General features: G+C 40.2%; 1 protein-coding gene across 4 annotated transcripts in view; it reads right to left on the bottom strand.

The window, feature by feature from the left end:
* The window catches only part of CACNB2 (calcium voltage-gated channel auxiliary subunit beta 2), a 172,054-nt gene extending 148,048 nt beyond the window's left edge, over window positions 1-24,006 (bottom strand). For 2 of the 4 annotated variants that reach the window (XM_089533321.1, XM_089533327.1), the window contains exons 1-2: window positions 23,794-24,006; window positions 8,411-8,503 (exon numbers count right to left, since the gene is read on the bottom strand). In XM_089533321.1, the coding sequence (XP_089389447.1) occupies window positions 8,411-8,503; window positions 23,794-23,898 (198 nt within the window). In that variant the 5' untranslated portion in view covers window positions 23,899-24,006. The remainder of the gene's footprint in view (window positions 1-8,410; window positions 8,504-23,793) is intronic. The other 2 variants (XM_089533323.1, XM_089533322.1) reach the window with 2 other exon arrangements.
* Window positions 24,007-25,758: the final 1,752 nt, after the last annotated feature.

The raw sequence follows: 25,758 nt of genomic DNA, 5'->3' as shown, positions 1-25,758 counted from the left end.
CACATTACCCTGTATGTTTGTGTCTTGATATTCCTAAAAAGGCAGAAACATTTTTAAAAGGAGAAGCTGAACTTTCTGCCCTGTTAATGATAGCATTCTTTAGACTTTATAGACAGTCCTTTAATGTCTTTCTACAAATGCAGGAACACCATTAATTCAGAGGATTGCATAATACAAATGCATTTTAAGGCTTGTGAGGTCTCAGATAAGAAAGTGTAGTTACTGTTGTATCTAAAAATAATAAAATGCTAAGAAAGGAGAATACGATATGCCTTTCCCAAGGGAAGATAATAAATCTTTTACTTTTCAGTGCTGAAAAGTAATACTTCTGTTGACAATACATGTTAAAAGAATGTAAAAATGTGTTTGATATATTTATTATGATGTAGAGTTTTGATTTGCAGACTTTGGGGTTACACTTTCCAAAAACACTTCAACCATAAGTAAAATGTGCAACTATAAATTCAATATCCTTACAGAAGTACCTATTTTAACAAATCAGAAGTCATTAACACTGAAAAACAGAATAAAAATATATAATTCAACTAGTAATAAATTATTGCTTTCTTTGCAGGATATTTAGAACCAAAATAAAGCATGGTAAAATACACTTGTACCAATCTTGCAGAAAAAAGTTGTGTGAATGTGGCTGACTTGCACAGTATATTAGGAAAAGAGCATTTAAAATGTGTGCATTTTGTGCATCTGCATAGGTCTTGAAGATTTTGATGACACTCTAAACAGAATACCACCATTCTTCTTTACTGCAGGATGTGTGGGGGGTGTAGGTGTGTGTAAGTGTAGCAATGACAAACCTTCTCTGAATAAATCTTGCCAAAAAACAACTACAACCGGGTGTCACAGATTTAGCATCTGACTTCAGACAGAGAAGGGTTCCCTGGGAAGGCCTCTCGGAGTCAAATCCTACAGCCAGCACCATTGTATTTGAAAAATGTGGCTCCCCTATCTCCCACCACTAGGAATGTTAAGGGTACTGATTAAATTATTAAACACAATTGAATACTCCAGGCAAGGTACTGTTTCCCCACCATATTACATTGTGCAGGTGGCAAAGCAATGCAGTATGGACAGGAAATGACACTGACAGGGAAGGTCACCTTTGGGTTAAGGACAATCAGCTCAACATTTCTGTAATGTTTGTCTTAAGTGAGTACTTATCTGAAACATCACTTCCTAGCAACAGAGGAAACTAAAAATACATCTGGGTGTGGAATGAGTACCGTCACCTGGGTGGATGGGAAAGAAAAAGAGCACTTAAGGAGACTGGGATAGGAGGGAAAGAAAACTGGAGACTACATGGTTTCTAACCAATGTGAATCCAGGTAATAACTAGTAATGTATCAAGAACAATAAAACATGGGGTTTTGGTTCTTAAAACAGAAAAGTATTTCCTTGTTACGTAAAACAGCAAATAGACTACTATCCTATAAACTGTTGGGTCATGCTTTAAAATGGAAAAATCATGAAGGTTATTTTTGAAACTCATTTATTTTGGATTATTCATTTAGCTCATGTGTCAATACAAGCACTGCTACTCACATCTTTCCTCAAATTATAAACAATTTATCATGAAACCAAGAAAAGAACTAATGATCAGATTATATATTTCATTATCCCACCAAATTATGTTTTCTGAAAGAAGCCATCTGCTTTACAATATGACCACATCCCTCCCTACTCTCACCAGGGCAAAACCCAAATATTTCTTCAATGTTTACAAAATTCTAGACTGAAGTGGTTTGAAATTTTCTGTAGAGTTTTTATTATATTATTTGTTCCCATGCAACAATGAAAGAAAAAAGCTTTAAAAGTATCCTTGTTATTATTATTTTAATAAGCTGTCATGCTGTTAAAACATATTTCTTTCTTAACAAAATTTAGATTTGGGCCTCTTTGAGAAACTGGTAGCTTTTGCTATATTTTGTACATTATTATTAATTATCCATAGATTGTATTTGTGCACTTTTGGTAAGGCTCCCCATAGAAACAGAGTGTCCTCTCTTTGCATGATCCAAAGAAACCACAAAGCATCGTTACCTACATGCGTATCCAAAGCATTACACCTTTGCTTCAAAAACTTTAAAGCTGTTAATTTATAACAATGCTACCACAGCTATGGGAGATCCATTGAATCCACAGGACATGTTGAATTCTTTATTAACGGATAAAAGGTTCTGTTCTAAGTAAGATCAGGATTTCGGTTAAGGACTAAATCAAGACTTGATAGACTTCAGGCTTGGTGAATTCACTTTGCTCTTTTTTAAAACTAAAACTCTGATGTTTATTAGCCAGCACAAAGTACAAAAAGAATCATACACTTATTTGGGGGGGAACATGGTATCTCAGGACCTTCTTAGTCCAGGAATTAATTAATTAATACTAGTTTTAATTAATTAATACTACTATCAATACTAGAACTGAGTAAGTAGCCATTTCAGCCCCAACATGCATTTCTGGTTTCCTTCTCACCTTCATCTGCTTAGTGATGAAATCAATAAGTCATTATTAATGTGATACCAATGGAAGTCAGAAACTTCTTTACAAGTGTACTGCAAATTACTCATTCAGCTCACTCCTAGTGTAAACAAACTTTTGTCACTCTCAAATACACTACTGTCACTTTCAAGTATCCTTTTAGTTATGTGCTTTTCATAAAATAGCTGGTAAGATTAGTGGTAATCAAATACAATAGTTAAGAATGTTTGTATTTAATGTTCTGCTCTATGTTCAACTGAAAAGTAAAGGTCTGCAATATAGATATTCTGAGTCTGAGCTAATCTTGCACTAGAAAATGTTTCTAAATCAGCCATTCTGGTACTACATTATCACATTTCATCCTCTGGAAATATTATACAGCATTAATGTGAACAAGAACATATAAGGGGGAAAAACAGAAACATACAAAATGATGGAAGAGCAAATGTTATCCAGTTCATATAACAATTGTATCTAAATCTGATGACTGATCATTTTCAAAGCTTGTAAGAACGGGCACCATACCTGTCACTTTGGTACTTAAACTATTCTAACTTAAAACACTCTGAATCTACTTCATATATGAGCCAACCCCCGGGAATAGTACACTCTCTGCGTTATTAAATGACTGCCAGCTCTCTAGTTTAAAAACAGTGTGACTGATTATGCTCAGTTAGATAGACAGAAGGGTCTTCATTTCTGTTAATCTTTTCCCCAAATACCACATTTTCTCCAAAATTCAAGTGTGATTAACCAAAATATTTTTGAACATAACATCTAAGTATCGTATACTAGACATTTAAAAAGCTAAGAGCTTTTTAAAATGTCATTGCATTTTCTTTTACCTGTTCAGTTTCAGTTTTAGTTTTCTTTGCATCCTGACTTTCATTTGTACTGGATGGTTCCTTTTCATTTCCTTCTTCTTTATTTTGGGACTTCTCTGTATTATGCACTCTGTCTAGATTTTGTTTTTCATCTCTATTCTGTATATCTGTACAAATTTTATTTGCACTTTCTACTTCATTTCCATGCTGCGTTTCTTCAACAGTTGGTGTTTCTTCAACAAAGAGTTCTGCCATTCCTCACACGTAAACTAGCACCAAACAACTTGCCTTACAAAAATTTAGGTGCAAGTGTGTCAACGTCTTAAGTTTGTGTCAAGTAACAGGATCAAAGCCAAATGGAAAACAGATATCCAAATTGAACATTGAAACCAACATGCGAGTTGGGGGAGGGAGGGAATTTTCTTGTACTTTTCTTTTAATATTCAGTTCTAAAATTTCACTGTGAAAGTTTTAAAATACTGCCCCAGTAGGGAGCTCAGGAAATGGGGGAAAATCTCAAATTAGGGGCACAGAAAAACATTAAAGAGTTAAGCCAAATGCTTTTTGAGAATCAGTTTTCATAAAGATACCATTTAAGCCTGTTTCAGGGGAAAGAATTGTAATACCTTAAAAGTGCCTTAAATTAACACATCTATTTGTGAACTACAGTCTGTTTCATCAGAACTATTCTGATTAATGTATTATCCCATGTTAGATATGTAATTTTAAAAAGAGAATTGTAAACAGTGATGTCAGAAGGAAATGAAACACAGAAAGTACTGTCACTGTGGACTTTTTTCCATGGGAGGCAAGTGTCATTAAATCATGATTAACTTGTGCTAATAACACGATTGGTGGGGGGGGGAATTATCACACCCCCACGTGCTTCTCCCATTCGTGCCCCATGCGTAAACAGTAATGGATGTGTCACTGGGTAATAACGGGTATGTGAGAATGTCAATTTGAATTCAAAATCCTTTGTGTATGGAAATGAAATGGCAAGCCCAGTTTTAACTATGATTGTTTGTGAACAAAGGCACTGTAAACTAGCCTTTGTACGTTTAAATGAAGTGACAAATCCAATGTTCTGCCATTGATTTTTGTGTATTCCCATTCTTAATGTCTGATTTATGTCCATTTATCCTCTGGCACAAGGACTGTTCTGTTTGCCCTATGTAGAGTGCTGACGGGCATTGATGAGATAGTATGGCATAAATCATACTAATGTGATTCCCAAAAAGACTACATCAAAATGACTTCCAGGGGGCCACAAAGGATTGAAAACATTATAGAAATGGCCATGCCCCCTAAAGGGATTTAGGGTACAATAACTCTGGATTACTGTAGATGAACAGCATGCTGGTGCATGCTGTTCAGTCTCTCCTACTTACAGAAACTTTGCTGAATCATTGGCTTATCACGTCATACAGGCCAAGATACAATTGCTACTGTATTCTGACTCTCTCCCAACAAACCAGACACAAGATCCACAATTTGAGCTGTGCACACCGGCAGGAAAAGCCAGCCTGGGGGCGGGATCAGGGTGTGCGTCATGTGGGCGGTATGACACCACACACCGCTTCACATGGCACACGGTGTCACGGTGCTCCTCTGGCATTGCATCCATCCATACGACACAGCGCCAAAGTAGCACCTTAAAGCTGTGGTGTGGTGGCTACGGTGTCCTTTCCAGTGCTTTTTGAAGCTCCTTTTTGTGCCCTGGCCTAGAAAGGCCAGTTTGGGACTGTGGCATGTGGTTGCCGTAGCCCCAATCCAGTGCAGCTGGAGGTGGCCACAGGCTGCCCCTACAGCATCTCAGTTGGTAGATTCCATCTCTGGTTTGTTGGGACCAGGGTACAGTACAAACAAAAGTCCTCAACATCAGTGTTAGCTAGACAGAAACTGAAGACAATTTAAATCAATGGACAAGGAAATGTAATACATTTATATATCTTATGTCACATTGCTGTTTATTTCTTGAAGAAAACTTCATAAATAATTTAAATTGTTCCACTTGTCATGTGTCTTGCAATTGATCTTGCATATAAAATTATCTTAAATCCAATTATATTCTGCAAGTCTGATTTGTGAATAGAGGAGAAAAGAAGTGTTTAGATCATGGCTAATATAGTACCAATTTTGATGATGAATTAGAAATATTTTCAAAAGTTATCATTTGCTGAAAATGCAATGCTAGCACACTAATATCTAATTGGTCATTAAACTATATTTGCACACCCTGTAACATTCCCATTGTGTTTTTACTTAAGAACAGCCTTCCTGCATTTCAGATGAAATTTGCTTGCCAGCCTGTCTTGGAAAAAATCCAATACCACCATTTGGCTCAGTACAAATGATTTTCCTGACCAGAGCTCACATAACGATTCTAATCTATACTATTTTGTAACACAGCAACTCTCTCTGTCTCTCTCTACCTGTCTCAGAGAGAGAGAGAGAGGTGGTTCAAACACATCGTTGAAATCATGTGTCTCTGAAATCAAATGTTCATCTATCAAAGTCAAAACACCTGAACATTCATTTCCTCCCTTGAAATCTGGTTTAAATTGCAATGTGGTTTATTCAGTAGACAGCAACTTTATGCTACTTTTTCAAACTGTCACATTTAAAAATATTAAGATTACTATTAAGATTATGGACATCAGACATCAATTTATGCTAGTCATAAAATCCAGTCCAAAACAAATACATGTCTATTTGACACATACCCTATATTTCTTTTTCTTCTACTTCCAACATTGTATTCTTCCAATTACAGATTGAGTATTCCTTATCTAAAATGCTTGGGCCCAGAAGTGTTCTGTATTTCAGATTTTTTCCCTTCTTTTGCAATACAGAGCGCCTGCTCCATACGTGGGCACATCATACGTGGCTTCTGGTTTATGCAGAAGCCACGCTGCCATCTATTGAATGGTGCACATGCCCGTGCTGCATGCACACCACGCTGCTGCGAGCATAAGCCCCATTCTATTGAACTTATGCGGTATTTGCCTTATGCGGTAGGGGGGTCCGGAACGGATCCCTGCGTAAGGCAAGGTTCCACATATACATAATGAGAAATAATGAGGCTTGGTCGCCATCTATATACATTCAACAAGTGCAAGTATTGGAAAACCAGTGCTAATTAGGACTGAGACATGTACATGAGACAAAAGAGAAACAAGTAAACATTCTGTCACACAATACATTGTATATGAGATTTGCTTCTCAGCAATGATACACATGCATATGATTCAGTATGTGTGAAACAGCTCTACAGACAGAAAAGGGCTTTAGAGAAAACCACAAAGATAATAAATTCAGCTCACCATTATTTATAGCTCTGTTTGTGATTGAACCCAGTGTAACAGGCACTCAGCCAGTATTTAAAGGTGGTGGAGCTACCGTATATACTTGACTATAAGTTGAAAAATGTATGCCCAAAAATTGACCCTAAAACCCAGGGTCGACATAAACAGTAATACTGCTGAGAAAGGTCCTTAAAAAATAGCCCCAATGCCCCACTCTCCCTGCCTCAGCACTGATTTCTGAAACAGCTGTCAAAGAAAGTGTGGGTGTGGTGTGGTGATTCCCTTCTCAGTCTGATGTTAGAACCTGGGGTGTTTGGCAGTCAGGGGAAATCCAAGGAAGAGGAGGAGAAGGAGGAAAGGTTTTAGTAAAGTGGAGGGAAATAGGGTGTTTGGTGGTCATGGGAAATCCAGAGGATGAGGAGGAAGATGGGAAGAGGAGGTTTTAACATTGAATTGATAAGTGAAGAAAATGGAGGAAAATAAGGTGTTTGGCGGTCAGAGAGATCCAGAAGAGCAGGATGGGGAGAGAATTTCATTCCACTTTGCAATCCAATGTTAAAGCCTTTCCTCCTCCTCCTCCTCCTCCTCCTCCTCCACTGGATTTCTCCTGACTACCAAATGCCCCATTTACCTTCACTTCCCAATCTGACGTTAAAACCTCCTCTTCCAATCCTCCTCCTCATCTAAACTACAATAAATGGTGACTATGTCATGTGTGGAGGTGGCAACAAGATATGGATGGGGCTGAGAAAACGCACATGTCTGCCCTCTTGGTGCTCCTTCGAGCACAAGTACTAGAGACACCACCACTGCCATTTTCCCACCCAGCCATTCAAAAAGGGCAGAAGTGGTGTTGTGGTGGTGAGAGTCAGTCGGTGGGATCAGTGCTTCTTTTGGGTTTTCCCAGGAAAGAATGAGCTCTTGCCATTCACCACCCTACTCAGAGGAGATGGTTCCTGTTTTGATAAGAGTAAGTTGCACTACTTACACTGACCCTTGGATAAGTCGACCTAGGTTTTTCAGGTTGATTTTTTGGACTAAAATGTATAGTCTTATACATGAATATATAGTATTTCCATTTAACCTCACAACAATCCTTTTAGGTAGCATGGGAACTTGCCAATGCCACCAAACAAAAGTACAGCAGAATGGCACTGAATCCAGATCCATCACCGCTGCCATCTATATTATTATTTTGACTGTCTTTAAGCAAAGAAAGTCTATGATACAACTTCAGTGTGGTCTCCCACAATACCAGTCCTCTTCAGTGGCCTTGCAGATTAAAATAAATATTGTTTTAAATATTCAGCTTAGTGGATGCTGTTTTCAAGATCAATGGGCTATCACAAATGTCTAAACATCTTCTAAACGCCATGTTTTATGAATTTTGCATCTAGTTACACATTTTGTTTATGTCTTTACCATTCCCAAGGAAAACAATTGTCATTGTAAATCCACATGCCACTAGAACTAGAAATATATTTCTGATTACTACCAGATAAGTTGCAGAAAGAAGCTTTCAGCATTCTTGATAAATACAGAGAGAGATACAGGAAACCAGAAGTTGTAATAAGAGCTACTGACAGATGATATAGCAGTTCTCAAAAGGTGCATCACTAAACACTCATGTTAGGACTTAGTATGAAGAACTCTGGTTGAGTGGGTGTGAACACACATACACACAATACAATCCACCACCAGAAAGTGTACAATTCTCATCCCACTTCTGAATCAACACAGAACAATAAAAGCTCAATGGAAACCAAAAACAAGGTAACATACCTGTCGAACAAAACTATTAGAGGTAGTGTCAGAAGATGTACTCCCATCTGAGCCTTTAAATCTGTTTTTTCTTCTTGCACCCTTGCTGTAAGACTGTTAAAACAAAATTCAAAACAATATCACTGTACTTGGCACATAGCTTGGTACAAATGATATATTATTGAAAATATTAATATTACTATATTGGTACACAGATGCATACACAGTTATGTTTGTGTTCATTTACATATCCACATAACACTGAACACAGTGCTTGACATGTGAATAAGCAATGTTTTAAAGGGAGGTGTTTTTTTAAAAAAAATCTGCATTATATAAGGATATTTCATACATTATGGTTTTATATGTTAAGCAATACCAAAAACACATGCATGTAGAAAAAGCAAGACATCTACACAAAAGGCACCACTTTTAATAATGCTACGCAGCAATTTCTTATTTTTTCTACAAGTACTTTAATGGTATTCCCTGTTGACAAAGTTATCATCATGTCTGACCTTAGGAGTTGGTGCTCATCTCCATTACTAAGCCGAGGAGCCAGCGTTGTCAGAGACTGTTCTGTGATCATGGGGCCAGAATGATTGCACAGAATGCTGTTTACCTTCCCACCAGAGTGGTACCTATTTATCTACTTGCATTTGCATGTTTTCGAACTGCTAGGTTGGCAGAAACTGGTACTAGTGATGGGAGCTCATCACGTGGCGCCCAGGCCTCGAACTGCCAACCTGCCAATCTTGCAAACAACAGAGTCAGCATCTTAACAACTTGAGCCACTGCATGTACATGCAAAGTACTTTATATGTAGAAAAAGAACATCTGTGGCAGCCCTTCTTTGCCCCTGAGTAAATATGAACTTATTAGTGAACTCTGACTAACTTCAATATAAAACAGTATGCTATATCCAATTGCCAATCCGAATAGAACAGACCAATTTAAATTAAAGGGGTTTACATAAATGTTGACTTACCATTTGCCAGTTATGTCTACTGGTTTATTTTGGTTGGGACCAGCAATTGCATGTGGCTCCCAGAGCCATTTTTGTGGCCCCACAGACCCAGGGGACAATTTTGTGCAGACTTCCATCCCTGAAATTTTTTTTATCCCTCAAGTGACATTTTGCCACATTTTAGGTGGCATTTTTTAAAACAGGTGTGTTCATTTTTAAAACAGAAAGTACACAGAAAATGACTGGAAGGTCTCTTTGGGGCCAGAAATGTCCTCCTAAAAACATGGTGAAAATGTTTCCCACATGTCAAGAGAGTTTGAGTGCAAATGTTTTTGTTAGGGATGCAGTGGCGCTCCAAGGTCTTCTGGTCAAGATCTTGTTGCCACCCACACACATTGCATAGCCACCATTTATTGTAGTTTAGGGGAAATCTAGTTGATGTCCCAGCCCTAAAAGGTGGAAGCCCCACCCCTGGCATGCAGCCCTGCCTTTGGAGGGCTGAAGCCCCACCCCTGACAAGCAACCCGAAAAGGTTTGCCATCACTGGTCTATAGCATGGGTGGGCATCGAGAGCCCTCCAAGAGACCTGATCATCATCTGCTCTGGTCTTACAAACTCAAGATTGTGGCTTCCCTGACTGAATCAATCCACCTGTAATGAGGATTCCTACAGTTTTCCTGCTGCCATCATGTTTACCAAACGTTATTATCATTTCCAGTGACTCATAACATCTCAAAATACAATACCCTCTGTTTAGTCATTTCAGCTATTTCTAATTATTTAGTCACTCTCCCTTTTGCTGCTGGGGACCTTTTCCTTCTCAAAGGGTTTCCTCTCCTATTTTCCCATCTCCAAGTAGAACGAATAATATATTAAAAGTTGGAAGTATTCTTTTACCTTCCTTCAGAAGGAATTATCCTACAGACAAATAAAATTGAAGTCCAAAATACAGAGTAATGCTTACTGCTGTGTAGGAATATATATTGTTTAGATGCCTCTAAATGCAAGTTCAGTATAATCCAGCACAGGTCACATTAATTCTCTAAAACAACAAGATGAGAGAATTAAACCACACCCAAGGGAAGCAACTGCTTTCTCCTTATCCCCCAAAATATTTCTTCGCTACTTTCCTTTGACAGGGTGTCCCAGTACTCCATCATTTGGAAAAGTGAAGAGGACACTTTCGGATAAAAATGCAAGGGTGGACTAAGGGCAGTGCTAGAAGCCATGGTCCCCTATATCCACTTACACTCTTTTGAAATTTTATTTTCTAAAAGGTTAAGGAGATGTATGAATGAGCTTAAACCAAGACAGCCTGGGGCTTACTAACTTTATTAATAGTCACCCTACTTATAATTCAATATGTTACTGAGAAAAGGTTCAGATCTCAGCTGTATTACTCTTCCACTCCTGCCCCCAGCTTTCTAGGTAAACACCAAGAACAGCTGTAACTTGCTACAACTGTCACATCTGATCCATATTCAGCAACCAATTATTTTCTGTGTTTTTTAATCCTCTACTGCCACCTAGGTGCAGTGTGCCATATCTTTTAGAACTCAACAAACTAAAGAGATTAAAAAAACACTATCTTTGGAATAATTATAATTCCATCCATTTGTAGTTTTCCAGAAAATGTATTGCAGGTAATTTGAAAAATCTTTATTTAAAAAAAAAAATCAAAAGAAATACACCACCACAAAAGGAAGCCAGTTTTAAAACACAGTTGAAGATTAAAACAAAAAAGTGGTATCATATACCTGGTGAAGATCTGTAGCTCACTGGGAGTAAGTTTGAAAGGTCAAGCTACAACATTTGACAAGACCTCTGCTGGAAATGCCAGAGAGCCACTGTCAGTCAGTGTAAAACACAGGTGAGGAGCCATCCTCAAACCAAGGATAAATTCTGACCTGAGAAGAGTCTTAGGCAGTGTGTTCCAGCAGGATTAAATAAGAAGTGGATGGGCCAAAAATGTAAACTGGAATTCTGTATCACCTAATTAGCTTTAAACTCCTTAGTAATAATAATAATAATAATAATAATAATAATAATGGTTTATTTATATTTCCCCTTAGTTATGTAGCCAAATATCATCTCCTAGCCTATCCCACATCCATGCCCACTTATCAGACAGCAGGCACTGCAGGCGACACAGATATGTTCCTCCTGTGCATGTCCATCAGGAAGCAGCTGACATTTCCTGTGAAAGATCTCGAGTGCAACAGCCAGAAACAGAGTCCATGTCACAATTGCACATCACACCAGAGATAATTCATGCACGGAGAGGGAATGTTACTAACTGCTTCCCAATTGACAGAGGAATAGGACCCTCTTGCTAACCACAGCTGCTGTCTGTTATGTGAGGACAGGGAGACTTACATAGTCTAACATATTCCCTGAACTAATTCCCTGAATTTAGGGACTGTAAATATGAACCAGTCACAAATGCATAACTCTAGGTTACACAATCATAACTACCTTAGTGAATTCTGGCTATAATTTTTAAATATCTTAGTACCTGGTGGTCTCTCTGATGGATGTGACCACCAATCCCCTTTCCAAACAACACTTCCTGAAAATTATGCAATTTCCAAAATTAAAAGGAAAATATGAAATTCAGTCCTAATTAGAAATAACAAAGTACCTACCACTCCCACCCTTAATAAATATTTCACTGTTTCATTGGATACTGAACAAAATTCAGTCATGACCAAGTGGAAACACCAGCTAAAAATATATTAACCATCACCGGGCAAGACACTGAAGCTGCACTTGAGATGCTACAGCTACCCAAGAGCCCTGAAATAGTTCTGGAAAACACCAAAGTAGTCTAGAAAGCTAGAGAACATATCAGAAAGTCACACAAGTTCTGGATGGACTAGAATGCAGGAGAAAGTGATAAACTGCATTTATATCAAGAATCAAAGGAGAAAAGGGAAGATTGAAGTCAGGATGAAGAGACATGTAAGCATGGTGGCAAAAAGGATGCATGCCATGAATACAAAGTTTTGTAAGTGATTTCAGTCTACTACAGACTGGAACTTCTCCATCCCTCTGTAGACAACACTAAGCTATATAATCTGGCCTAGTATGAGACAGCTTCCTATGAGTCTAGCAATCTAGAATCTTGTTAGCATTTCTAGGTGTAGAGTCATAAGGATATTTTCCTTAAAAGATAAAAACCTCCTACCATCAGAAGGTTGGATTATATATATATATATTTATAATTACCTGTTGAATTTCGATAGTAGCTGTTAATATAGACATTGTAAGTATATTCCATATGTTTCTTTAGCACTTTAGTGTGCACCTTTTCTCACTGTATAAAGCCCATATCAGGCTATGAACTGGGGGCACGCTGCATCTGGGGACATGCTACTATAGTGGGAAGTTTACAGGGTAGCAGGTTTGCTTGTTTGTTTTGCTTTTCTTTTATTTCATTGTTTTTCTTTTCTTTTCTTTGATGGTAGCTTTCTACCCTCAGGTAAGATCTTTTAGGCCTGCACTATTTTTAAAATGTTGCTTAAACATTTAGAATGATAACTGTGCTACCTTAAAAATATTTTAACTAATGATCACATCTTTTTATTTAGAAAAGGAAGCTGGGGGAGGGGGCTCAGTCTATCCTAATCCAGACCACTGCATCTGCTTTTTGTAAAGAAAAAAGCATGAACAGTTTCAAGCATACTGGCTAGAAACACTTTTAAAGTAATTTGAAATTCCTGGTAGCTTTGATTTCTTTTTGTATGCTGCTTTTATTTTATGTACGGTTGATTTTTTTTTTAAATTCTGCATTGATTTTTCATAATTGTATTATCCTGCTGGGTGTCTTCTTTGTGTAGAAATACTGCTTTTCACTTTTATATATTCAGATTTTGGGAGTGTGCCTAATCTATATCTGAATAAAAGAGGAGCGACACAGATGTCTAAAGGTTTTTTGCTGCCTGAAGCACAGCAGTAACTACACATGCACGCACACGCACACACACGCCCATACGCGGACACAGAATCACGAAATCAGGATGCATAGTTTCTTATACCGATCATGTTATTTTGTCAACTGAGGCAGAAAATCTCACACCAGCCATTTCCTTGCACTACAAGTACTTTGTTGTTGTGTGCCCCTTCAAGTCATTTCCAACTTATTGCGATCCTAAGGCAAACCTATCATGGGGTTTTCTTGGCAAGATTTGTTCAGAGGTTTGCCATTACCTTCCCCTGTGGCTGAGAGCATGTGACCTGCCCAATGTCACCCACTCGGTTTCCAGAGTCACTGTCCAACATTCAAACTGCTACACCAAGCTGGCTCTCTATTACAATAAATTAATAAGTAACAATTTCTTGCTTTTTCATGACATCCAAAACCTGCTACCAAAGGCTTGTTTTGCTTAATGATAGCATGCATCTAGGATGACAGGGTTCTTCTGAACATTACAATGACGCAGCTAATCATTTCCTCCCAACTCCCTTTTCAAGAATTGCATCCAGAAGTACATTTGAAATTACAGGTGTTTTTTGCTCACAGAAGACACAGTACTTTTTACTTTTATACAGTGCTGGAGCATTGTACAAAAAAATCTGAAACTAAATCCAAAGATGTTCCGGTTGCATAAGAGCTTGAAGAACCTCTTACACAAACTGAAGAACAGAGGTTTATATAGAAGAGATATATAATACTGTATGAACCTTTGTGGAACCAAAGCTATCTGCAGAACTTTATAGAAACCTATTTTCCTTCTGCTCAGTTCTTTAAACTGAGACCAATTTTTTAAAGAGCATTAGAAATGGAAATTAATACTTACTAGGAAGAACATGTTAGGATGGTTATTATTTTATTACTAAACTTATACTACTGGAATAGATATCTGCTGTTGACATTAGAACAGAGAGGAGAATTTAAGAGGGTGGTTGTATTATAGGCGGGTTACAGACAGGCAAAAAGGGGTGTGTTCATGACGTCATGAAGGTATAGCCTTCAGACGGCCCTTACCTGAATGCCGCCATGAACACACCGCCCGCACGCCCCAAGGGGGAAGAAGCGGCATTAAAAAGGTGCTGCTTTTCCCCGCTTCTTTTCTATATACTGCGCAACTGCGCTGCTCCGTCTATAAGCTGCTGCACCGGTACGCCAGAATTGTTATGCCGCTAATTTAAGTTGCCCATTTAAAAGCTCCGTGTCTGCTGCATCGCATAATGAGTCGGGGTCCTGGAACATGCGCAGTTTGCACCGAGGTTCTAATTAGAGCGTCAGATGCCATGCAGATGTGGAAGCTGCAGCACAGCTGCACTCTATTTTAATGCTCGTAACCCTAACCCTAACCCTAACCCTAGAGCAACATGTACGCATGCGCTGCTAGAATTGGGGAAAGTTTGGAATTTAAAGTGAACCCCTACACACATTCCTGTGCCATTTTCACCTAACAATAAAAAACCCCTAAAACTTTAAATATTTACATATGTACAAGGGGGGTGATGGGGGATGGCAGGGGGACAGCGGTGGCAGCGGCGACAGCTGTGGCTGTGCATTGCAGATTCAGCAAGAGCGTGGGGACCAAAGGAGAGGAGGCATCCATGATGCTGGTGACACTACCAACATGCAAGCGGACAAGGATGCCAACACCAGCTGATCACCAGCTGGCAGGAGACCACCATTGTTCTTGGGCAGGGCAAGGGAAAAAGTTTAAAGGGGCCTTGGCGCTTTAAATGTGCACATAGGCTTTCTGCCGCCGGTGCTGAGCGCCGCAGCTGCGCAGCTGCTCATCCGCCAGCCGGCAAAAGAAAAAAAAAGGCCCGTTTTTGGCCGCCCGTGCAGAAGCTGCCTCTCTCTTTGCAGCGTCCTCCGACGTGGCGGTATGGAAACTGCGGGTCAGAAACGGCCCCAGGTGAGGCGTCTTCACTGCCCCCCATGTGGAAGCCCCATACACCTGAGCCACGCCGCCGGGGTGGGCGGTCTGGAGGCTCCGTATTCAGCAGAATACACCTCCAAGACGTCTTCCCCTGCCCGTCTGTAACCCGCCATAGCATAATATATAAAATCAGCATACAATACTGTAATGACAAAAAAATCGAAACATATAAGAAACTAACAGATAATCCTCACTGAAAGTCTAAGCTTAAAACAAAATATTGGTTACAGGAAATCACTTTACCCCCTTCAACCCAACTCTAGAACATTTCAGCCTTCATTGTGACATTGTCTGACCAAATCTAGTGAATACATGGATCATAGTAGAAAAGTACTGCCCTTCTTCAAATGCAATCTATTGAAAAAATGAAGTGCCAATAGAACAATTCTTCTTTAATTATGGATCAGTCCTGTACTAAAAACTGATGACTAATATTTAAATGTAACTTTGTACAGATAGTATTTAAGAGACATACTTTGATTCAGTGTGTAATACATAGAGTCAAGTGGTCTATAAGTGATATTACCATAGGTCATATAAAAAGTGAAAAACACACAAAAGGGACTGGAAACTTAAAAGAGCATAAGGAACTTAACTCTCAAGTAACAGCACTGACAAGACTTCAGGGGGAAAACAGCTTAGGAGGTATGCATATTTCTCAACAAGTAGGAATTAAAAAGCCATGACAAAATGTAAACGTTCAAGAGGTTATTCAAACCAGAGACCGTCATATTTAGAAGTCTAATCATAGCAACTCCAAGATGTACATATAAGGGGGAAATTGGAAGACTAAGATTATTTAAGAAAAGAAAAGAACTCCAAAGTAGAAACACAGAAGCTATCACAAATAGGAAGATTACAGAAAAATGTAGAACTGCTGAGCATTAGCATATATATGAACAGAACAATTAAGAAAGCTAATTGTTAAGTAGAGACTGGCAATTTCTTGGCATTTATATATCACAATGAATGAATTCTCCTCCCTCTCCCCCCCCCAAAAAAACATACGTCACAGTTGTGAATGTGATTATCGAGGATTATATCTTCAGAAGTAGTCAGATGTCAACCCAGATAGATTCGACAGCCAGGAGTGCAGGGTACCTGAAATCTATGGTATATGTGCTGGTAACCTCACAACTTGACTCCTGTAAAGTGCTCTACATGGGGCTACCCTTGTGCCTAGTCTGGAAACTTCAATTAGTCCAAAACATGACGACCAGATGAGTCTCCGGGAGATCTAGAGGTGACCATATAACATCAATTTTAAAATCTCTTCACTGGCTGCCTGTTAGTTTCCAGGCACAGTACAAGGTGTTGGTGATGACTTTTAAAGCCCTTCGTGGCTTGGATCCAGCCTACTTGCGGGATTGCCTTTTTCCATATAATCCGCCCCACACACTTAGGTTTTCTAGGGAAAATTGATTGCTGCCAACAAAGATCAGGCTGGCTGACGTTACCCAGGGGGCCTTTTCCTCTGCTGCTCCCAAATTATAGAATGGCCTGCCGAAGGAGATCCGACATATTACCAACCTTGACAGTTTTAAAAAGGCTGTCTACATGGATTTTTTTCGACAGTCTTCCCTGAACAATTGACTTAGGCCCTGTACAGACTGGCGAAAAGTGCCAACTTGTAGGCGGGGTGAGGGCTGAGCGTCCGCACACTCCAAGCCCTAGTGCTGCCGGCACGGAGCCATTGTGGCACGTACTGCTCTACATGGCACACACCACAATAACGCAGCACCAAAGGGGCTAGGTGTCTATGGCACATCTTCGAGGGCACAAAAAAGAGCCAGTTTTTCCAGCTCCTTTTTGTGCTTTATGGAGGCCAAATCGTTGCTGCGGCATGTGGTTGCCACGGCGCCGATCCAGCCAGTAAAGGGGCGGTCTGTATAGCCCTTTAGTCACCCCCACTGATATGGACCATCCTAGGGTCTACCCCACGATGATCTGGTCCTGATTATGATTGTTTATGCTTTTTAATTAGATTTTATTACTGTTATTGTTATGTTGTAATTATTATGTTGATTTGGTTTAAGGAGGAAGGGGATAATGGGCCCACTGTATACAACCAAAAGAAGTTTATGAATAAGAAGGTGGTCGCAACAGCAGAACAACGTCCTTTATATCTATAAATAAATATATTAGAAGCAATGGGAAAATGAATTTCAACCAAGTAAAATGGTCAAACAAAATCCAGATTCAATGTACTAAACAGACAGAATCAAATTATAAAGCTTTCCTTACATTCTGAGCCATCATGATGCAGGTGGGAATTAAGTGCTCAAATGCATCTTGAAAAGAACACTTTCCTTTTCTCCCTCTCCTGCTATTTTGAGGTTTGTCTTCTAGAGAAAAGATATTTAAGTATGCAGCTATTCATCCGAACCTGTCCAAGTCGTATTGTTGTTGTTAACTGCCCTCAAGTCACCTGAACCCATGGCAACCCTGTGAATGAGACACCTTCAAACCCTCATCTTTATTGCTCTGCTCAAGTCCTGCAGGCTCAGGCCCATAGCTTCCCTGACTGAGTCTAGCTATCTACCATACGGCCTTTCTCTCCTTCTACTGCTTCCCACTTTTCCTAGCACCATTGCCTTTTCTAATGAGTCATGTTTTCTCATGATGTGGCCGAAGTAGGACAGGCTCAATTTAGTCATCCTGGCTTCCAGGAAGAGCTCACGCTTGATCTGTTCTAGTACCGATCTGTTTGTCTTTTTTGGCAGTCCACAGTATCTTCAACACTCTTCTCCAGCACCACAACTCAAATGAGTTGATTTTCTTTCTAACAGCTTTCTTCACTGTCATGTTCTCACATCTATACATGGTACAGTAATGGGGAATACAATGGCTTGGATGATCCCAACTTTAGCATTCAGTGTTATGTCTTTGCACTTTAGGATATTCGCTAGTTCTTTCATTGCAGCCCTTCCCAACCCTAGTCTTCTAATTTATTGGCTGCAGTCTCCAGGGTCATTTACACTACAAAATAACCCAATGTGGACCCCCAGGTTGTTTCAGTGGTGTTTACATTGGCCTCGACTGCACTCGGTGCAATTTGCGGGGAGGGGTGTGTGAAAATACCCACTTACTCAGTGCATTTAGCACTGGGTCCCTTACCTCCATATGTGGAGTGTTTGCTGCAAAATTTTGACATAATGTAACTTTGCTGGCATGGGAAATTAATGTGATGGTCCAGTAATTACTGCAACCTTTTGTGCCTCCTATTTGTAAATGGGAATGTATATTGTTCATTTCCAATCTGTGGGCCACTGTTTCATTTTCCATATTTGTTGGCAACTTTCAGTTGGAACTGAACTTGATTCTGTTGCTGTGGATTGTAGCTGTTCTATTGGGAGGTCATCAGTTACTGGTGATTTATTCTTCCCAATTACTTTGAGTGCTGCTTTCACTTCGCTTTCCAAAATTTGAGGTTCATTTTCATATATTTCTTCTTCCCATTCATCATTTCCCATTTTTATATAACTCTTCTGTGTACTGGTTCCATCTTTTTAATTTCCTCATGGTCATGTATTAGCCTAGGAAAGCCTAATGTATATTGATAAAAATGCTTAACATAATTTTTAGATTGTTGGATTTCTTCCTGTTGATATTTTAAACCCCAAGTTTTAAAAATGGACATGGTGCAATCAGATTTCAAATAGAGGTTTGCATAAAACCAAATATCAGGTGTAGTGGGGACAGAAACATAAGGGAAGGCCTTCTCCCTAATCCCAATGTTAATCCTCTACTAACAGTAGCAATAAACGTGCAATTTCCTATGATATAGCATAGATTTAGTTTCATAGTCCCAAGCCATAAAAAGCTCCAAAGATTGTAAATAGGCTATTGAATTAGGGCCAAAAAGAAATCGGATGCCAACAAAACCCAGCCTAGCGTGCATCCGCACTGCAGAAATAATCTAGTTGGACCCCACTTTAACTGCCATGGCTCAATGCTATGGGATCCTGGGAATTGTAGTTTGTTGTGGTACCACTGCAATTTGACAGGCTAAAAAAGCTAAATACCTCACAAAACTACAAATCCCAGAATTCCACAGCACTGAGCTATTACAGTAAAAGTGGTGTCCAACTAGATTATTTCTGCAGTGCAGATGCAACCTTAATACCCAACTCCTGTCAACATGCTAGCCTACATATTTTGAACCAACTGTACTTTTTGAATAGTCCTCAAAGTAATGGAACCTGGATCTGGTTAATGATCAATGGGCAGACAGGAAAAATTTACACTGTTGATGTGTCTGGGCCTCTACATAGCCTCAGACACTATTTAACATAATCATGACCAGCAGATGATGAGTCTCTGTGTCTATGAATGACTATAATACTGCTTTATCTCTCTGGTCACTCCAGTTTGTGTGCGCATCTTAGAGAGGCCTGTCAATATAATTTTAAACAAAGAATAAAACCTTTTTTTTTTCAGCAAAGAAAGCAAAGAATTTGGATAGTTCTTTGTTTTTACTTTATTTTGTACTGCTCTTAATGTAGCTTATTTAGGAATCATTTTTAGTACTATTGCAGAAAAGGCTTTTAGAAAAATTTTAATGAATGGATGTGTGGATAAGCATATTTCTCTAAAAGCCATAGGGAATGCACTGTTTCAGTAAAAGTACCCATACACAGTCATACTTTGGGTTGCTTTTTTTTTTAAAGTTTGCCATTAGTGTTCAGTGAAAAAGATCTATACTTAAATCATGTTGCTTTTCAAATAAATCATTATTGTGATTCGTCTTCATTTAAATAGCAGAACATTGTATGATCTGATGAAAAGTCAATTAATTCCCAGTCCTTCTCTTTCTTCATTGAAAAAATCATTTCCATTTCCTTTGAAAACCAACAATTTCATTGCAAGCTTCCTATTACATCTTTGGACATAACTCCAAAGGAGTAACTCTGGAGCCATAGTATGATGATTGATACGTCATGATTCAGCCAGTCACAACACCATGTTCTCCAAAGAAGAACGTAAGACAAATACAGCAAATGGAGTAGCATACTAATTTGTGGCCTCCGGTTAACGTGTAGCTTTGGTGATCAGTGATGGGCATCCATTCACTTAATAACAGATGTACTACCTCTTTCACTTTTTCAGAAAGTCTTTGAGTATCAAAGATAGCCAATACTGTGGCACTCTGTTTACAAAACATGTTCTTGCACATCTTGTATCCTGATTCCAATTTAATAATAAAAAGGCCGAAAAGCAAATCTATTTGTCAATTGTACAAGTTTTATTTATTCAGGCTAAATGTTCCCCGGGGAAAAGGTCAACTATGGAGGAACTTGTCATATTGACATGAGAATGAAGAACAAAAAATGGAAAATATCTATCATTATATTTACAACTAAAAAAAGGAAAAAAATATGTAAAGATTAATTACAAAAAAAGTTTGAAAGTACTAATGCATAAGACTTTGCTAACTGTTTAAAATGCACAATTGAACAATCTACGCAGCTAACTAGCAAAAACCTGGAGGAGTCTTCAAAACATACCAAACAGGTGATAAGGAAATACCCCATTCATATATACACATGAATGCCATGTGTTGCAGGTCCACTTTCACTAACACTGAAAACTAGAGTCATACAAAAAAAAATTAGGGAACAGCAAACAGCTCAGAGAGATGCATATGCTCATACTTCACCTTCACACATTTCTTTCTTTAAAACACCCCTTAAAATACCTCATGGCTCTCTTTAAAATGCAGGGCTCTTTCAATCTGTAAAGTAACAGCGGGAATGACTAAAGAAAAGAATTTCACTACACTGAAATCAACATGTAAGAAACTGCTGAAACATGAGAAACAGCCAATATCCTAAGAAAACATTCATAGTACCACACTCCTACACATGTACTTTTCAGATGGTGAAAAGTGTTTCTCTGGCTTTGAGAAGAGTTACGGAACAAACATCTTAATCTAATCCATTAGAAGCCCCATTATATGTGATTTTTTTAAAAAAGCTATAGAAATACTGCTTCAATACTGTGCATGGTCTATACCACACTCACAAGCATGCCCTACAAATGAAGAAAAAGCAACCCATTTTTATCCACTCTAATCTTGTATTACTTTAGCTATGAATATGTCAGGATGGTCCAAGGAAAAACTTAACACTTTATACGTTATATTTTGGTACTAACCTAGATGAATCATAACTGCTGTTTAAAAACACGCCTTATTAAACTTATATGATGTATGTGCCTCTGGAACTCCTGATATGCCACAGCTCTCTGCAACATGTATCCATAAAGGCAAATGTGTTTTCCTGCTATAATGAATCAGGCAGTTGTCTCTTTTCTATCGGCTTTGGGTCTTTTGGAGTGCTGACATTTCCTTGCCGTGAAGACTTCCTTTTAAGTAGATATGAACAAAAACAAGTTCTCTGGTTAGTACCAGAGAACACATTCAAGACTGCGTAAGATAAATCATAACCACCCAGGCCAGGTTCACAAATAGTTGTGCACCACTTGATTCTGCTGCATTTATGGTTATCTCCTTAATGTTTCACGAGAAAATGTGTGAACAGACAAAGTGGTGGAGAACTGACAACCAACACAATAAAAGTTCTGAGTAAGGACTAGTCTATAGTCACATTAAGCTCTGTGCCTGAGTGCAAATTTGAACCCAGGTCTCCCTAGCCCTAGTGTAACATACTAATGACTCCACCTTGCTGGCAATGTATAGTGATGCCCCATTCACACAAACAGACCAACTCCTGGTGCTCCAGTATCCAAATAATGAAGAGGTTATGTGTGAAACAGAAAACACCCTGTTGCACTCAGACTCTGGGGAAAGAGACATTTCTTTGAGGACATACTTTAGTTTTAGATAGAATGGAGGTTTTTGTTCAGGTCAGTGTTGGGTTATTTACTAACAATGCAGAGTTAGAACAAATGGAAAAGTAATCAGCTAAAGGTGAGGCCCTAAACTGACTAGCAAGGGACTCGGATTGGGCTGTCCTTGTAAACACATTCCAATGTAAACCTCACAGAACCCGGCAAAGTTTGCTCCTGGGTAAACAACCACACAGGATTGGGCTACAATCTTTTGTATGAGCAGGTCCTGCTGAACTCCTGAAAAAACATGACCAGAATCAGAAGAGCATTATATGAGTTAGAGACCTCCAACTATAACCACATAAGGACTGACTGCCAACAGACTCCTTCCCTTGTCTTAAGAGTACATCTCTTCTTGTTACTGCAGTTTGACAGCACTTTAAGAAGCATGGAAACCCACTGGGTGACCATGGGCAAGTGCCACACACTCAGCCCTGAAACCCCCATGATAGGTTAGCCTTAGGTCACCATAAGCAAAAACAATTTGAAGGTACACAAGAACAAGAGCCCCATCCTATAGAATGTTATGGATTTGAAGTTTCGCAAGGTCCTTAGCCTTCTCTCAAAAAGGGTGCCAGCACCTCACAAAACTACAAATCCCAGGATGCTGTAGGATGGAGCCCTGGCGGTTCAAGTGGTGTCAAACTGCACTATTTTGACAGTGAAAATACACCCTCAAGTCTCTCCTTTGAAAGCCTTGGAGGTTGAAAGACAAAAGGAGAGAAAAGGGAATTAAAAGTTCGCCAGAACTGAGGTGATGGTGGTGAGTGTACTGCTTCCATCTTTTATTTAATTTCCTCATGGCCATGTATTAGCCTAGGAAAGCCTAATGTATATTGACAAAAATATTTAACAGAATTTTTGGACTCCTGTATTTCTTGTGATTGATATTTTTTTTAAATCCCAAATTTTAAAAATGGACATGGTCCCATCATATTAAACACAGGGTGCACACAAGGCTTCCCCCACCACTGCAACATCCATCCTCCACTACCACATTCATCATCCACTATCTCATCCAGCATTTTTAAACTCCTGGGTCCACACATGGCAGGAAAGCCTTCCCTTAGGTAAAGCCACCTCCACCACCACCTCCATCCTTCACTACCACATCCAGGCTCCTGGGTCCACACACAGGAAGAAAGGCTTTCCCTCAGGTACAGCCACAACTGCCACATCCATCCCCCACTGCCACACCCATCATCCATGACCACATCCAAAATGTTTAGACTCCTGGCTTCTCCACACATAGCAGGAAAGGCTTCCCCTCAGGTAAAGCCACCACTGCCACATCCATTCTTCACTACCATACCCATCATCCATGACCATATCCAGAATTTTTAGACTCCTGGATCTACACCCGGCAGGAAAGCCTTCCCCTCAGGTAAAGCCTCCACCACCACCACCACCACCACTACTGCCCCATCCATCCTCCACTATCACACCCATCCTCCACTACATCCCCCATCATCCACTACCACATCCAGCATTTTTAGACTCCTGGGTCTACACAGGGCAGGAAAGGCTTACCCTGGGGTAAAGTCACCACTACCACACCTGTCATCCACCCTCCACTACCACACCCACCATCCACATGGCAGGAAAGCCTTCCCCTCAGGTAAAGCCACTGCCCCACCCATCCTCCCCTGCCCCTTCCATGCTCCCTCCTGGGCCTCCTCTACCTGCAGAGCCGGGGGGTTGTTGTCCAGGAGCTCCATCTGCAGCGCCTCCTGCGCCGCCGCCGTCAAGGGGTTGGGAGGCGACTTGGACATGTCACTTTGGACCATTGGAGAGAGAAGGGAAGAAAGGGAAAGAGAAAGGACCAAAGTCACTGGGCAGCAGACGATCGCTCCAAGAAGCAGCCAAACTCACGAAGCAGCAGCAGCAGCAGCAGCAGCAGCAGCAGGAGCCACAAAGCGATTCCCACCAGAGAGGAGTTGCCCTGCTCTGCCTGCTTCAGCTCAAGGGATGGGCCATTTTGGAAAGCCTCTCTCTCCAAAGTGAGAGCCTGCTTTTGGGGGCTGCTTTCCTGGAAGATGGGACAAAAAGGGGCAAAGAGAGGGAAGGAAAAAGGAGGTCTCTCTCGCCCTGCCTCAAGGCTCCTGCTTGGGGGAAAAACACACACAAAACACACACACACACACACACACACCCCAAGCATGGCAACCGAGAATACCGCCCAGCAAAAGGGGGAGGAAACGTGAAGGAGGTGCCTGAGGGGGAAAAAGGGAAAGAGCGAATGCCAGAAGGAGGGGGGAAATAACGGGAAAGGTGGGCAGGAAAACATGAAGGGGTGATGCTTTTGTTTTTCTTTTTCTTGTGTGCCTCTTTGACTGATGGAGACCCTATCAAAAAGGGGTGTTTCAGGGCAAGTTTGCCTCAGAGGGTTGTTTGCCCTTGCCACCTTTTGAGGCTGAGAGAGTGTGGCATCCCATTGGGTTTCCATAATGGAGTCGAAATTGGGCAGCCTCAGAAAAATTTGGAGAAGGATTTTTTTGAGAACTTTCTCCTCAGGTGGCTGTGTCAAAGCCTCCATGGGAGCAACCAAGATGGGAGTTTTTAAGTGTAGAGGAAAAGGAAGATGTCCTCCCTTCCATGGAGGACCAGGGGCCTCAAAAACATAGGGCATTCAAAAGACATGGAGGGCATGGCCCAATAAACACTCATGGAAGTGTCAATGCATGCTCAAAATGGAGGAGGGCCTTTTGGGATCCCTCTTGGAGAGAAGGTGGGAATGTAGGACGTGCCCTGGAAAAAGAGGACGCCTGGGTCACCATGCCCCAAGGGAGGCCCTACTGCAAAGGAGGACAAGGCACTGGGAAATGCAGGGCCTCCCACAAGAATGGAAGGCATGGCCACATAAAAAGCCAAGAACACTCATATAGAAATGTCATGTCATGCTTCTCAGACTTGCTCAAAATGGAGGACTCTTTTGGAAATCCTCTTGGAGAGGGGTGGTAGTCCTTAGAAGACATTAAGGAAAGGGAGGGAGGGCTGGTGTTCCTTTTTCACTGGAATATGCAAAATAAGGTCTGCAAGAGTTAAACAGGGTGGCCAGATATCTTAACTGCAAAGGAGGACAAGGCATTACAAAATGTAGGACATACAAGAAAAATGGAGGATATGACTGAATCAAAGCTAAGAACACTCATAAAAATGTAAATTTATGCTACATATTCATGCTCAAAATGGAGGACATTTTGGAATTCCTCCTGGACAGAATGATGAAATGTAGGGTATGTCTGGAAAAGGAGGACCTCTGCTGACCCTGGTAAAAGCAGACCCTTGGCAAGGACTATAAACAGCATAAGACACCTTGCCATTGCTCCTCTTCCTTTGCTCAGCAACACAGACTGGAAGAAACAAGCAAGACCTTTGTCAACTGGGAGATCCTTGGAACTCCCTGCCACCAGCAGCAGGGAGGTTGTGGGTTCTCTCTGTTTTCCTTTCCTTCTCTTTTCTGGACCGTCTTTGCAGAGAGATTTGGGCCCAAGGATTGGACATGACCAGGCATCCTTCTTTTCCAGGACATGCATTTCAACCTTCTTTCCAGCAGGAATTTCAAAACGTCCTCTATTTTGAGCACGACTAAGAAGCATGAATTTATATTTATATTAGTGGTTTTAGCTTTCATTTTGTAATTGCCA

The sequence above is a fragment of the Sceloporus occidentalis genome, unplaced genomic scaffold (assembly GCF_023333645.1).
Source record: "Sceloporus occidentalis isolate IW3139 unplaced genomic scaffold, rSceOcc1.0.p SCAF_7, whole genome shotgun sequence".
In the NCBI taxonomy this organism is placed as follows: Eukaryota; Metazoa; Chordata; class Lepidosauria; order Squamata; family Phrynosomatidae; genus Sceloporus; species Sceloporus occidentalis.
This window is presented reverse-complemented; position numbering and strand designations above follow the sequence as displayed.